Source organism: Melanerpes formicivorus, unplaced genomic scaffold (genome assembly GCF_026170545.1).
Source record: "Melanerpes formicivorus ecotype bairdi unplaced genomic scaffold, bMelFor1.0.p_v2 SCAF_1, whole genome shotgun sequence".
In the NCBI taxonomy this organism is placed as follows: domain Eukaryota; kingdom Metazoa; phylum Chordata; class Aves; order Piciformes; family Picidae; genus Melanerpes; species Melanerpes formicivorus.
In genome coordinates, this window is record NW_027142353.1 from 56,402,655 (window position 1) to 56,417,760 (window position 15,106).

Consider the following 15,106-nt stretch of genomic DNA (forward strand, 5'->3'; position numbering starts at 1 on the left):
TTGACTTAGGTCACTTCTGCCTGGTGATAAGTAATGTGTTTGAGGAGAGAAAAATGTAAAACTTACAAGCCTTATATTTGGACTTCTATTTATTTATTCTTCCATTAGTGGTCTTGGTCACCCCTGTGCTTACTTAACAGATGCTTACATACAGAGGCTCTTCATTTAAATTTGAAAGTGCTTTTATATGGCAAAACTAGTTCAGCAGAGCAGCCTCTGGTTATGGATTAATGGTCTATCTGATCTGTGCAGTGGAGAGAAGTGTAACATGCTGCTTTAGCACAGAACCAAAGGGCGATGAGATCTAAGTTCTGATGAATTTTTGTGTGGAGATCTGATCTGTCCTATTTTTCTTCCTTGGAGACAAGAAGAGGGTAGGTAAATGCCCCATCATCTTGGAATGTGAATGCTCAGGTGACTCCCCAGAAGACACCTGGTCATATTTTCCCTTTTGTATGAAGGAGAAATACTAGCTAGCTGAGGAGAAATGGCATCTGCTTTTTACACAACTGCCATTGCTACAATTTTGACATCTTGTATGTACTGGTTATGAAAGTCAAGAGAAAAGTGGAGGTGGAAAGTCAAGATGGAAAGGGGAATTGGAAAGAGAAAGAATCTTAGGGAGAGAAGGAAGAAAACACAAAAATTTCCCAGCCCACAAAAAGGGCCTAGAAGAGTATTGCAGAAATAAGCAAATACATTCTCTGTTTAATAGAGGGCTAAGACAGCACTTGCAGTAGAGTGTTACAACGCCTCTTTTAATAGCTGAACGCTCATTTAAGATGTTCGACACACTTTCCAAGAGCCAAATTTTTAAGTTGGTTTATACACCTTTTTTCTTAAAACCTTACAAAATTGCTGCTAAGTTATACATGCTAGAGGAATTTCAATGGCATCTTCAAATCTCCTTTAAGGGATCTTTTTGCTTTCCTGCTCTGATGGTCAGAAGGCAGTACCTGTACGTGTCTGCTATCTTCGATTCTGTTTGTTATGCAGCAGGTAGCAAAAGTGACATTGATTTGAAACTTGATATTCTTTGGTTCACATCTGTAAAGCAGAATACCTGAAAGGTGGTTGTAGCCAGGAAGGGGTTGTTCTCTTCTCTCTAGCAACCAGCACCAGAACGAGAGGACACAGTCTCAAGCTGCGCCAGGGGAAGTTTAGGCTCGAGGTGAGGAGAAAGTTCTTCACCGAGCGAGTCATTCATCATTGGAATGTGCTGCCCAGGGAGGTGGTGGAGTCACCATCCCTGGAGGTGTTCAAGAGGGGATTGGACATGGCACTTGGTGCCATGGTCTAGTCATGAGGTCTGTGGTGACAGGTTGGACTCAATGATCTTTGAGGTCTCTTCCAATCTTAATGATACTGTCTTTGTGGAAATGTGGCATGGATTAAAAGTAAATGGCCTACTTCATTAATCACTGAAGTGATCCGGAGGGAATTTAGTGCATATGCCTTCACTTTGAAACTGTAATGAGATCAGTATTTAAGAATACAGAACAAGACCAAAATTCAGAGGGAACCACTGCTGTATAACCCAAGAGCATTTCCTCTCTAAGACTACAGTTTAGGGGAAAAAAAACCACATTCACACATTATTTGAATTCTTACAAATCCCAAATCCTCATCCAAAAACTTTTATACGATGCAATAATTTGACTCCAGCCCCAGTCTTTGTAGGCATATGCCACCTGTCCACAAAGACAAAGTTCTTCATGAGCATTTTATCCTGAGCTGAAGTTTGCAGTGATGGAGCTAGACATAAAAGTACAATGTGGAACCTTGGGAGTTCCAACTTTCGTTTATACCACTATTTAATATGAAGTAATTTAGTCTATAGGTGCTAGTGAATAAGCACTGATTGAAATAACAAAGCAAGCCATACTGCTACTTAAGGTTAACAGTGTTTCCTGCTGCTTGGCCTACTTTAGATACTGCAGCTGTTAGACCATTCTTGACCACTTTTGGAGATTGGATGGACCTTTAGTCCTAACTACAAGTGCTCATACATGGCTCTATTTCAAATCTTTTAATGACTTCTGCTCTACTTGATACCATCTCTTCATTTTCAGCAACTGGACATTTCATTTTTCCATGAAGAATTCTCACACTGGCTTGGGTCTTCCTCTTCTATGTAGCAACCTGTTTTCTCAGCAGGTGGAATGGCTTTAATCATCCTTGAGAAATGTGGGTCTTAGCTGATGACGATTCAGTAACTGCTGAAGTTTACAGCACCTTGTTGATTTATTGTGGCATAAATACCTTCCTTCAAACTGGTTTAAAAGTAACTGATTGTTAACTTACAGGCAGTGAAACTTAATTGGGCTGCAGTTTCTAAATAGGTGGCACATTACAAAAGAACATAAGAATGGCTGTGTTGATTGATCAGTTGGTGTCCTTTTAGTATCCTCTTTCCAAATCTTAACAGTACATATGCTGAAGCAATGAGCTTAAATTTAATACTTGAAGCATGGAGTAAAATAAATCATTGTATCCACAAGTATATGTAGTTTTTTCCTTTAGATGATATTCCCCCAGGCAATGTAGTATTGATTCTCAGTGTTCCCTGCAGTATAATAGCAATTTGCAATATTTCTATGTAATCTTTAGCAAGATTGCTGTATCTCCAGAAAAAGGAAGTAGCATAAACGTGCATTAACTCCACAGTGACCATTGCCAAAAGGAACGTTATTTAAAGCACCACAATGTGAGGACTGCATCAAAGTATTGTCACTTCACAAGTGTTCTTGTATTGTTGCAGGATAAATTAGCCTGTGTTGCATTGTTAAATGCAGTCATGGAAAATGCTGCCACCAGTCATAATGGAAATGTTGTTGTAGGTATGTATTGTCTATTGTTAGCATGAAAGATGCATTCTGGAATAGCCACCTCATCAGAGCAAAGGAGAAAAAGAGGCTGGAATCTACCTACTTTGAAGTTGGAATTCAGTGTTTTTCAAGTGTCTTGGGATGCAGTGGTGCAATAAGGCAAGGCATGATGATCAAGGATAATTCAGTCATGTGGTTTCTTCCATTTCTTGATTTAACAGACAGGCAATCATCTATTGTTATTTTTATCTGCTGCCTCAACATATTGGTTCACCTGGTGTTTGCAGATGCTTCAGAGGTTTTTGGCAGTACTGTTGGAAATGGCAGTAACATAGGATGCCTATTCCACAGTGAGAACATATGGTAGTCTCTTGTGGCATGTTGGTTTTTTTAGTGCTGTTACATCACTGTTAAACACTGTTTACTCAGAACTAGCTTTAACTGCATCTTTACTTAAATGAGTGCTTTGACTAATTAAGAAAGCGCAGTAATCTGCATGAAGTACAGCCCTCTCCTTTACAAGAATGCTTTCAAGGGTCTTGCTCCTAGCACACTGTGGGCATCCAAAGTCTCTAGTTCAGGAACTGGATATTGCTGGGCTTTAAGACCTTACCTTAACATGGACATTTATGTCCTGTGGAGTCAGGATATAATTATAATTGATATTCCTTTACCTCCAAAGGTGTGTCTCACTTCTTGACTTTGAGATACATCTGTTCTTCACAGCTGCATTCTTACAGACTTTGGATTAATGTCCTCAAATGCAAAAGCTCTTAAACAGTATATAAGATTTTTATCTAGCTATTGCCAAAAAGGTGTCTATTAACTGACATTAGGGACTGTCATAGGACTACTTATGCCTTATCCATCAATGTATGGGTTATAGTATGTGAATAAGGAGGAACTTGAGCTGTAGTTCTGCTTTTGGATTTGGTGCCTCTATTTGCCTGGAGGCAAGCTGGCAAAATTTCAAGTAAATGTAGACTAGGACTTAAAATATAGGTTACATAAACCAAGTGGGAGGCACCCCACTAACGTGCATCATTGCTGTTCCATTGAAATTCATGATGTAATGGCAATTATATGAACTGACTGAAGCTTTTGTGTGATCTGCATACTTTTCTCTTTCAGTGTGTATGTTCCTTGGTCACACAGCTAAAGGAACAAAACACTTCATATCTCTTTTTGAACATGTCTTTTAAATCTCAAGCCAGAATGAGACACCTTTCTGGGAGATCCTGTGAACCATAGTGTTTGCAGACTTTCAGGAGTTGAACTTGGTCCAACCCAAATTGATAGCATCTGTTATGCATAATGGAAATACATGAAAAACACAGAATGCTCCAGAACACTTGAGGTTTGTTTTGAGGAATGACTGAAGTTGGCATTGCCACCGAAAACCCATCCTGCCCTAGCACCTCCTGTGAGCATAATACTGACCAGGGAGCTACCTTCCAGAATGTTTGGGGGGTGGGGGGGGTGGGGGTGGGGTGTTGTGTTTGTTTTGTTGGTTTTTTTTTTTAGCAGGTTGTTGTCCCCAGTTTGATTTGTTACTTAACTACAGAAATGATTGAACCTGTATTGAAGAACAGCACCACAGAATTTTTTCAGCAGCAGGGCTAATTTTCTTAGGCCTAGTGTTTTTCTAGCAGCCCAGGATTATATCCCAAGTTTAATACAGCGGTCTGTCTTACCTGGAAGATGAAGGGTTAGGGTACTATCCTGGCTATTATTTGGGATATAAAGAAAAAATCACCTAAAAGACCTGTGTGTAAGAAAGTTCAAGGGAGAGTTTCATTTTACTTTAACCAGACTTTTTTTACTCTTAGGTGGAAACTAACCTGACTTTGAAATCTGATGTTTAGAGATTATTTCTGGGGCACTACATCTTTTTTTGACAATCCTTTGTGGCAACTTTTAAAGACAAAGCTGGACAAAACCAAGGACAAATCCATCTAAATTTGGTCCAAATTGCACTTAAATATCTTTGATATTGAACTTTTTAACAATTAGCATTTTATCATTTGGGTTTTCCCAAATGAATTCTGAAATCAGTTTGGAATGTAAGAGCATCATCTTAAAAGCATTAATAGCAGAAGAGGAAAAGAGACCAGTATGACTTTTTGATGAAGGGGGAACTGATAAATAATACAGATTTTGTTTGTTTCCCCTTTCTTGCCACACTGCAAGTTTTGCAGTCATTTTATCATCAGCTTCTCAGAGGGCAGTCAGCATGTAGTGGAAAGGTGTGACTCATGAGCTGCATCTGCATGACAGTCACTTCTGCATAGGTTCTTTAAGTGAGCTTGCATGCTACTAGTTGTATAACCATAGGACAAACATTTAGTAGAAGATTGTTGACCACTTGGCTGGTCAACATGAGACTTGGTACTGTCATGGCTGCACCGCAGGTGCCTCCAGAATTGGCCAGTTTTAAAATTAGCTTTGGTGTTCCTACACTTCCTGTTGCTGCAGTCTGAGTCCTGTGTCACCAATACAAAATAACTTTCAGTTTCAAGGCAGTTAAGAATACTTACACAATCTCAGGCTGTGCCAGGGGAGGTTTAGGCTGGATGTTAGGAAGAAGTTCTGTACAGAGAGAGTGATTGCCCATTGGAATGGGCTGCCTGGGGAGGTGGTGGAGTCACCATCATTGGAGGTGTTCAGGAGGAGACTTGATGGGGTGCTTGGTGCCATGGGTTAGTTGTTTAGGTGGGTTGGATTGGTTGATAGGTTGGACGTGATGATCTTGAAGGTCTCTTCCAACCTGGTCTGGTCTGTTCTATTCTGTTCTATTCTGTTCTAATTAATATATAAGCATATGTTCCTTCTCGTGAATGCTGGCTATATTTGCTGAGCAGTTTAAGTTATGTCAAGATTTGTGAAGCGTTTGTCCATAGGGGGCAGCAAGCCTCTGCATCAGTTTTAGGCAGTTGCTCTTAGGCTCATCCCATGTGCTTGGCTGACTAGCTAGCAACCCTGAGGAGGTCTTAAAAATCCAAATATGATGAATCATACAATCATAGAATGCACTGGGTTGGAAAATTGGTATGTTGGCATTATAACACAAGATGGCAGATTTCCAAGTAAGTTACCTTTGTAATGCTGCTTTTTATTTCCCCCTCTCTTTTTTTTTTTCTGATTTGAAAATACAAGTCTAAGGCTGACAAAAAGCTCTAGAGGAATGTTCCAAATAACAAAGGGTAAAGTAACTAGAATAACTGTTAAGAAAGATACTTGGGCCTTAGCATTTCAGGAGTTTTCTCTCCATTTCTGAGTTGTTCCTCACTCCTGTGGAGAAAACTGTGAATGGAGGTGTGTCAGAAGAAACATCAGCTTTGGTTTTTGAGTTCCTCATTTACTGCTTTGTGGAAGGGCAAGCATTGCCTCTCAGGAAAATGGGGACCATCCTCAGACACTGGAATTTGTGAAATGGCCTGAAGTGAAGTTTGGGAAGGGTCGTGAAGTGAAGTTATAATCCCTTGTGGCTGCTTTAGGGTATTACATAATTTTGACACTCATCTTCACCTGTTAGTCCCTTCCTGGAAGAAAGGCAAAGAGTGGAAGGAAAACTACACATTTCTTTATCTTTTCCTTTATTTTTTAAATATGTCTCTGCAAGCAGCATATAAAACTTCAATTAATTTGTTATCCAGATGACCTTTATTTTAAATTACAAATGTATAACTTTAAACAGATTATGCTTATTTCTCCAGCTTATGAAACAAGCCTAAGCATAGCTCTAATGCCTACATATGTAAATTTAGGCAAAGTAAAAGAAAATCTGTCCTGAAGATTATGGTCTTATCCTGTTATGGGTTTAAGAGCAGGGATGTCTTAACCATGGAGTTGAAAGTCCTGCAAGTACCAGAGAGGTGCAAGGAGGCAGACCAGAAAGTGTAATCTTTTCTTATTTCATTCTCATCAGGCCTGCATCTCCCCTCTATAAACGAACAGCACAGGCTGTTCAGCCTGCTCTTCCCCCTCTCTCTCTCTTCTCAGTGCAGACTTTATCTCCACCATGTTGTGGGAGATATGTGGCCTGGCTCAGCCTTGGCAAGGCTAATTTTTAATGCATGATTCAGGGTGGGGCAGGTGGCATTTGAGGCCTGGGGTTTTGCCCTGTTTTGGGGGAGGTTGTGGAAAGCTTTGGCTTAATGAGGTTCTAAGTCCAAATTGAAGAACAGGGCTGGGGTTGACTGTGGATTTGTGTATTTGTGTAAATAGTTGTGAATAGTACTCCTGTTTAAACTTCCAATTCTTTCCAATCCTGTGTGGAGTGTTTTCTTTTACACCTTTGGGGAGAGGTAAAGAGCATACCTGTCTTCTACCTAAACCCAAGACACGTCCTCTTCCTTTTCAGGCACTAATTATTAAGTATATGAGCCTTATCAAACACAAAGATGTCCAATTATATTCTTATGCTTTTCAGTAGAGCTTGGTACATGTTATTGGGTAATGTGTTCCAATTCAAGCAGAAATTTCTAGTCTCTGTAGAAATCAGTATCTTAAGTCTTGTGAACAGGCATGCATTGTCATGCTTCTGCTAGCTGTTTCCTGCCTTGAATTTCCATGTCATTCAAACTGAACTCTAATGAAAGTTGCTCATTCTTCAATAGAATTGGGAACATCGCAAACATTTGTATTTATTACTGGAACAGCTTTGCAATTGTGTTTTTGTTCAAAGGAACAAACCAAAAAAACCCAAACCATCCAGAATGTCAGAGCAGGCTGATATGTGCCTATGCCTATATTGTGCTAGTTCTGTACTCTCCATTCCCTCACAGGTATTGAGAATTATATTACTTTCTGGTGATAAATACTGCATCTGTCCTGTGTACACCCATGTACTACGTAATTTAGTGCTATTTTTCTCTGATTTGGCATAACTGTGCTGCTGCTAACACAGCTGAACCATAGCATGGAATAAGTTGAGGTATTTTATGGCAGCAAGCATCTCCACAGCCAACATATGCTAATGTTTGCACATCTAGTAGGTGATGGAAAATGAGTGTAAGATCTCCATGATAGATGCAGCCATAATTTGTATTGGTCATTGAACAGGTATTTTCCCCACAAATCTGTTATTGTCAAATGTGTCATCAGTCCATTAGTGTGAGAAACAGTACTAAAAATAACAGGATAGGGCAGCTAAATACTGAGGCTTGTTAAAATAGTGACAGCAAACTAGCCCTTCTTTCATTCCACATGAAAAGTGTTACATAGCTGGTCCCTTCTGCAGACACAGCTTAGCGAAGACCAAATTGATTGTCAGAGACTGATAATATGCCCATGATCATCTTTTCATACTGATACATTTCCAAGCCAATCACTTATTGGAGAGTTTTTTTCTGTAACATTCCAAATGAAAAGGGTAAAAAAACATAACTTAATTTCCCAGATAACATTAGGTTTAATTTGTGATATTACTCCTGAAAACAAGATGTTTGCTTGTGATAATTTCATACTTTTTCCCCCTCCCCATCTCTTTTTTTTCCTCCATCTTCCATCTAGGGGAACTGAAGCATTTTTGATCACTTTAATGGCATCTGTATTTCAAGTGGAAGTAAACTAGACCATCCTATGATTATTTTTAGTTCTTCCCATCTGAAATATTGCAAATCTGGTGTGGTTCACCATACACTGCTAATTTTGAAACCGGGTTTGTTTTGCACTGATGTGAAAATCCCTGATTGTTGTTAGATGTTATAATGTGCTGACAGCAGTTCTGGACACGTGCCGTCAGTTAAGGTCCACTGGGTCCTGTGCCATGGAAAAGGTTGCTTTTTTGGAATGTGGTTCTGCACAGTGTTAGTAGGATTGTCTGATTTTGGCAGAAAGAGAAGACCAGTGTAAAGAAACTTAAATTGGGCGTCCTGCACTGTGCCACAATTCTTCATATTAAGCTAGGCATTTTCTGTATCTATTGTTCTGCTAAAACCCATCAAAAGTTAAGAAGTCTGCTTTTTTTAGTGCTATCAGTGTGGCATTGATTTTCTTCTAGACACACAAGGAATTTTTTTTAATACACATTTTTTGTAATACCTGATAGCTTACAGTACAGAAGGTAAACAGTTCATTACCAATAAGTAAATTATATGCATGCTGTTGCTTACACTCATGGTTGGGTTAGAAAAGGATCAGAGGGGATAGTGAAGAATCCTTCATTTAAAACAACAAATGAAAATGTAAGTTGATGAATTAGAGCAGGTTTACCATTACTCATATTGAGAGGTGTCACAGAAGGAAGCACTTCCAGTAGTCTTTAGTGTGCGTCATCAGACTGACAAGGAATGTAACCTACTTGTTTGAATGCTTTTGTTAATGTCCCTTTTTTCTGTACTAGAGCATTTGCAGAATTGTGTAAATTATGCCAAAGGACATGGTAAGAACTGAAATCAGTGCAGCAAAATTGTGGCTCCATGGTGTGCTCATTTTGTGTGTGTCTCTTACAAGCAACTTTATTATGCCTAATGCTTTTATTCTTCAAAGTGCGATTAAAAACATTAATGCAGGGCTAACCTATCTGCATTCTGTGACACGTATTTGGCTATTTAGAAAAATAGGATATAGGTTTCAGTGAGCTATTTTTAGCTATCAAGGCCTTTTTAAAAGCTGCCAGGAAAATGTTTTAGAAAATTATTTCCTGTTTTACATAAATTTTAACACCTGTTAATTGCGGTTGCTTTTTTCCCTTCTCACTGTGTCACATTAGACACTCTGGTTATCAAAGTGATTGTATCACTATGGTATGTCTCATAATTATGATCAAACTGTTATCTAACATTCCTGGAGCATTCTTTTTTTCAATACTTAATACCTTTTATTCCTTGGCCTCATGCATGAATTATGCTGTGTATGTGAAGAGGCTTAAAGTTTGTTTCCATTACATTCTTTCTGAATGGATCCTGTTGTATCTAGGATTTTTTTAAAGCCAAGTAGGAATGTTATTGTTGACCTTGACACCAGATAACTGGGCAGACATTATATAGCTATGTTTGAATCCTCACAAAATGTGATGCTAAAGCCAACAGAATCCTGGCGTGAGACCCTCCTGGACAGCAGAGTTATGGAGCTTTTCTTTACAGTAAGTTTCTTTCTTCAACTTTCGTAGTCCAGACCACAGGGAAAGCAGCTCCTTCCTGTTCTGTAACTGTATTGTTGGTCTCTTCCCTTTCAATCAGGTAAGACTTGATTCTGTTAATTTCAGCTTGCTTATCAGAGCAAACAGAAGTATTGTATGTAGGGTTTGGTAACCCTTGGTTACCAAGCATGAATTTTGCCTATAAATTGCTTTAAATTGCTGACCATTAACAAAAGAAAAAAGGTGCATAGCTATCTATACTTTTGTACATTTAATACTTCTGGACATGTACTCATTAAGTGAAACCAAGCTTAATGAGGAGTATATCTCTCAGATAAGGTGTAACGGCTCTCAAAGTAAGATCAAATGAACGGTGTGTGCTTACTGATCTTAAAGCATTTGTGCAACGGAACAGCTGAAAATAAGTAATGTAGTTGCAGTTTTCTAGCCAGTTTCAGCATATGGAATCCTGCATCTCTTTCCTCAACAGAAAGTAAATCCAGACAAGTTAAAAGAGATTAAGTTAGGACGGATGGAGAAGAGGCAAAGTTGGGAGAGGGGAATGTAATACTCAATCTCTGTAATTTAACCCATAATAATAAAACTGGATAGAACAAGTAGTATTTTCACGCTGCAACTGTTGGGAGTCATTTGTAGCTGTTGCTCAGCTAAGAGTTACTGCAGCAGCAACGCATACTGGCTTATAAATTCATTTACTGTGCTATTCTATCTTCTGTTACATCTCTTGGGACCTGAGAATTCGGCAGTCACAGGCTATTTTCATTTTTGCAAAGCAGAGGAATAATGTGCTCAAACCTTGGACAAAATTGGTGTTAGACAAAGTAAATGTAACTCTCAGTGCTGCTGGAGAGTTGTCTGATACATGTCTGGGTATATGTCCTTACTTTCTAGGATTTTTTTATGAGTTAGATTTTCTTCCTCCCCCTCTTTTTATTTTTTTAACTACAAGTTCATCTGTTCCAGCAGTTTTGAAAAGGTGAAAAAAAAATCACTGGCAGAACTCATAGCAACTACACACAATCTGAACAGCTGTCTAGACTATCCAGACAGTTGCTACTGTCAGCTGTGAACCTCCACATGCAAATAACTTTTTGGCTTACATATTAACCCTTCCTTATATGAAGTTGTCAGAGTTAAGATATCTGTTTCTTTGGTTGGTTTACAATTACTTGTGATAAGAATAATGTTTTGAATGACATGCAGAATTATTCTAATGCATTTGTGTTTCACTTAATATTAACCAAAACTCACCTGCATGTGATTATTTTTGAATGATGCAAGCCAGGGCAGTATGCTGTCAGTTTTGATTTTAGATTCCTGATTTGCAATGCTTGATGCTTGGAGCATTAGTTTGCTATTTGAAGGAAAGTAAGTGAATGGTAGTAATTTATACTCATTTATCTGATCAGAGAAATTTTAATAACCTTGCAGAAGCTGGCAGGACAGCCGTGTTAGAGAGAGCCTTCAGTTCTAATCTCAGCCTAGTGTGGGACGTATATTAGGAGGGGGTATTTCTGATGCAGGATTTATTTCTCCTGGTGGTTTGATCTTTCAAAGATTACTCTACCGGCCATGGGTTGGGTGCAGTTGCAGCTGTAATGGTTAGTGTTTTAATTCTGCTTTTTTGAATATTGCTGAAGTATCTTTAACTAACTTTGCTTCTGGGTGAAAAAGCTAACCTAGAGTTATTCGTTAAATCTTATGTGGAAAAAAATAGGAGGCATCAGCCTAAGAAAATTCTTTAAATCCACATTTGACAATTAAAGTATTTGAGAATAGGATTACTGAAAGATTTGAATCTAGAAGTTCTTACCAGCAGAAGTAATGATGTAACAGCTTGCAGAAATGTGGTAAGATTACTGCTGGCCTTTTATAATGTAAACATGTTGCCAAGGAAGTGATGCATTCATTTTTGTATGTCTTCAGTGTTTACTTCTGCTAAAGAAGCATCTATATAATCTTGATTGAACTTGTTGACTAACTTTAGCAAGACTCCATAGCCTAGGCATAGTTAGCATAATACAGATGACTGTCATTATTGCTGTTTTTAGAAGGAGCAGTATGTCTGACTGGCTGGCATCTGTTTCTCTCTTTAAGACATAACATTCGGTAGACAGTTCAATTTTCAACATGTAGGTGAGACTTAACTAAATGTTAATTTCAGTGTCTTAAGGCTTGTGATGTTGTGAGCCGAGTCATGATCTTGACATTTATAGTGGTTTAGAGAGTTGTAGAAACCCTTGTGTTTCAGACTGAATGGAAGTTATAGTAAGCTTTTTTTGGTGTGTGCTCTTTGGGATTGAGAGCCATGTGACTGTTGTAAGAACACCCTATTTTCCGTTTGTTATTAACTATCTCACTTCCTGAAAGGTACATCGAAAAATCAGAGAAGATACAGATATGGCCCAAGATTCATTACAGTGTCTGGCACAGCTGGCGTCTTTGCACGGGCCAGTCTTTCCCGATGAAGGTTCACAAGTTGATTACCTGGCACACTTCATTGAGGGATTACTGAATACTATCAATGGGTATGTATGTCTGATCTCTAAGTTTAGATGGCATCTTTTAATCTTTACTTTGGAGTGTACTGCATCTGTGTGGAGAAACGGTTTGGCTTGCTTATTTCTGGGTATAATTTGTGCTTACTGTTGGCTTATTGAAATTAAGAAAAGGCAGTTTAAAATAGCAGATGCTCAAGTAATACAAAATAGGTTTATTGATTTTTAAAATGCATCAACAAAAGCAATGAACTTTTAGCATTTTTTAGTGGCAAAAACTTAACTGCTCTTTCTATCTATAGAATCGAAATAGAAGACTCTGAAGCAGTGGGAATTTCCAGTATTATCAGCAACCTGATAACCGTATTTCCTCGCAATATTTTGACTGCCATTCCAAGTGAACTTTTCTCTTCATTTGTTAACTGCCTTGCACATCTCACCTGTTCTTTTGGAAGAAGTGCTGCCTTGGAAGAAGTGGTGAGTATCTGCTCTCAAATAGTAGGTAGTGGGTTTGTTTCTATTTGTGATAATTGTGACATGAGAACTTGACTGTTTTATTAATCATTGTTGTGAATTCAGTGGTTTTGTTCAAGGTACTTCTGAAATCACATCTGAGAAGGTTTTGTTTCAGACAAAATAATGAATGTAATTAGTTATATAGTGTGCATATTCCAGGCTCTGTTTTCATTTAAAGCACTTGTCTCACATTTTCAATTTTAAAAGAATGGATTAGTGTAAAACTATTGAAGTCTTATTGCTGACTTGCTCTTGTAGGACTTCTCTGAACCTATTCTAGATAATGAACGAGGTACAGTTCTGAAAGCTCAAAATGACTACATGAGTATATGGACAGATTGAATATTAACTGCTGTCAAGAGTTACGACTCAGGAACTTGTGTTTTCATTGAACATACCTGTTGTTAATCCCAAACTTCTAAGATGTTCAAATTGTGCCTTCATTTCTGAAACAGTTCAAATGCTAATTCTGTGTACAAATCTAACATGGGAATTCAGAGGATTTTTTTTCCCTCTGTGTTTACTACTTTCAAACTTTAGCTGTAACATTAAAGAGTAGTTAGGGTTGTCTAAGTCTTATACTTCTTAAAAATCTATGGAAAAATAAAACCTCCCTAGGACACCTAGTTTAAAGAAAGAAGCCCATAAGAATTAAGGTAAATAATATTGCACTTGAGCTATTGATGTAAGATGAAACTCTTATTTCAGGCTCATTATAGGAGCACCTAGTTATGAAGTTGACGGACATGTTTCTTTACCAGAGATCACAGATGTGTTAACTGGCATTCTTTGTAGAGCATTAGATCACATCTTTGCTGCAAGGATAAAATATATTACATTTTGCCCAGTGCTCACTTAAACTTTCACATGTGTTCCTGTCTTAATCAAAAAATTGGTGTTTAAATTTAGAATCCAAAATACAACTTAATTTCCAAACCTTATTGGTCAAAACTTGCCTGGCATTTGAGTTTTTCTAGTAGTATTTGCTACCTAGTTGTGAACACAGGTTTTGGTGCTTATCAACACATTTAGGAATGCTCCTGAAATCTTCATAGAAAAGACCCAGAAAAAACACACACCTGTCATTTAAATTAAAGAGACTAAAGGGGTGTTGTCTTCTCAATGAGCCTTTTGTTACTTGGGAGCTGGAATATGCAACCATGTTTAATTAAAACAGTGCTCAACGTAATGCCATTCAAAATAGTTCATCTCTCAGCAAAAGCTTAACGGTAGTTCCTGCCACTGGTAATTTGCTTTGGAAAGTACCAACCAGCTCTGCCCAGTAAAGTGTGGCTGCCACACAGTCCTGTGGATTTTGCTGAAGAAAGTCTTTTCAGTATTAAACTTAACTGGTCTCAGATTCAGCAACATTAGAAAGAGAGAATGCAAGATTCTTTTGAGAAAATTTTCTCACTGTTGATTAATCTTTCAGTGATTCTGTGTAAAGTAAACATTTTCACTCCTTCCATTTTGTTGTACCTCTTATAGATAACTGCATGCTATTTCCAGGGTGCTACAATATTTTGTGGTGATGTGCCTTCAAAAAAAACCCAAACCAACAATTCTTAAACCTTAACAGTGTGTGAGCAGTAAGGCATGCTTCTGAGACATTTAAGTTAGCACTGAGTTAATCCAGATGGTGCGGTGATACTGTGTGCTGTACCTGCAGAAATGCTCCTTCACATCCCTGAAATCCATCTTTTGGCTTAGGGGTATTCCATCCATGCGTAATATGTTCCCCAACCTTCTTGCTTAGACTGTTTGTAGTGACATCTTCTGTGAGCTCTCTGTAATTAAGAACTTTTGATAGATAAAATCTCATGTGAATTGGGCTCACTAGAACCTCACATAACATTTCTGGAACTTTTGAGAAGTCTAAAATGCAACAGAATGCAGGCAGACACACTCCTGAAGATCTGTTGGTCAGAAAAGCTTTTTCTCCACATTTCTGTCACTTCATATACCAGCAGAATCTCTCAGGTGAGCACTGCAAAAAGCCTGTAAGGGACAAGGAATCTACTTAATTTAAGACCTAGCTATGAGAAGCTGTCAAAACTGGGACGTCCTGAACCATAATACACAAACCCTTCAAAGCAGATTTTCAGCCAAGGGAGAAAAATCCCACAGTCTTCAAATGCTGTTTGCATTAACCTGCTTGT

At 38.3% G+C, this 15,106-nt stretch overlaps 1 protein-coding gene across 2 annotated transcripts in view; it reads left to right on the top strand.

The window, feature by feature from the left end:
• Nucleotides 1-15,106, top strand: part of XPO4 (exportin 4) — an 87,901-nt gene that overhangs the window by 41,896 nt on the left and 30,899 nt on the right. For both annotated transcript variants that reach the window (XR_010988029.1, XM_068144174.1), the window contains exons 7-9: nt 9,803-9,915; nt 12,304-12,461; nt 12,734-12,908. Coding sequence is in view for 1 of the 2 variants with exons in the window: in XM_068144174.1 (XP_068000275.1) it covers nt 9,803-9,915; nt 12,304-12,461; nt 12,734-12,908 (446 nt within the window). In the remaining variant the exon portion in view is untranslated. The remainder of the gene's footprint in view (nt 1-9,802; nt 9,916-12,303; nt 12,462-12,733; nt 12,909-15,106) is intronic.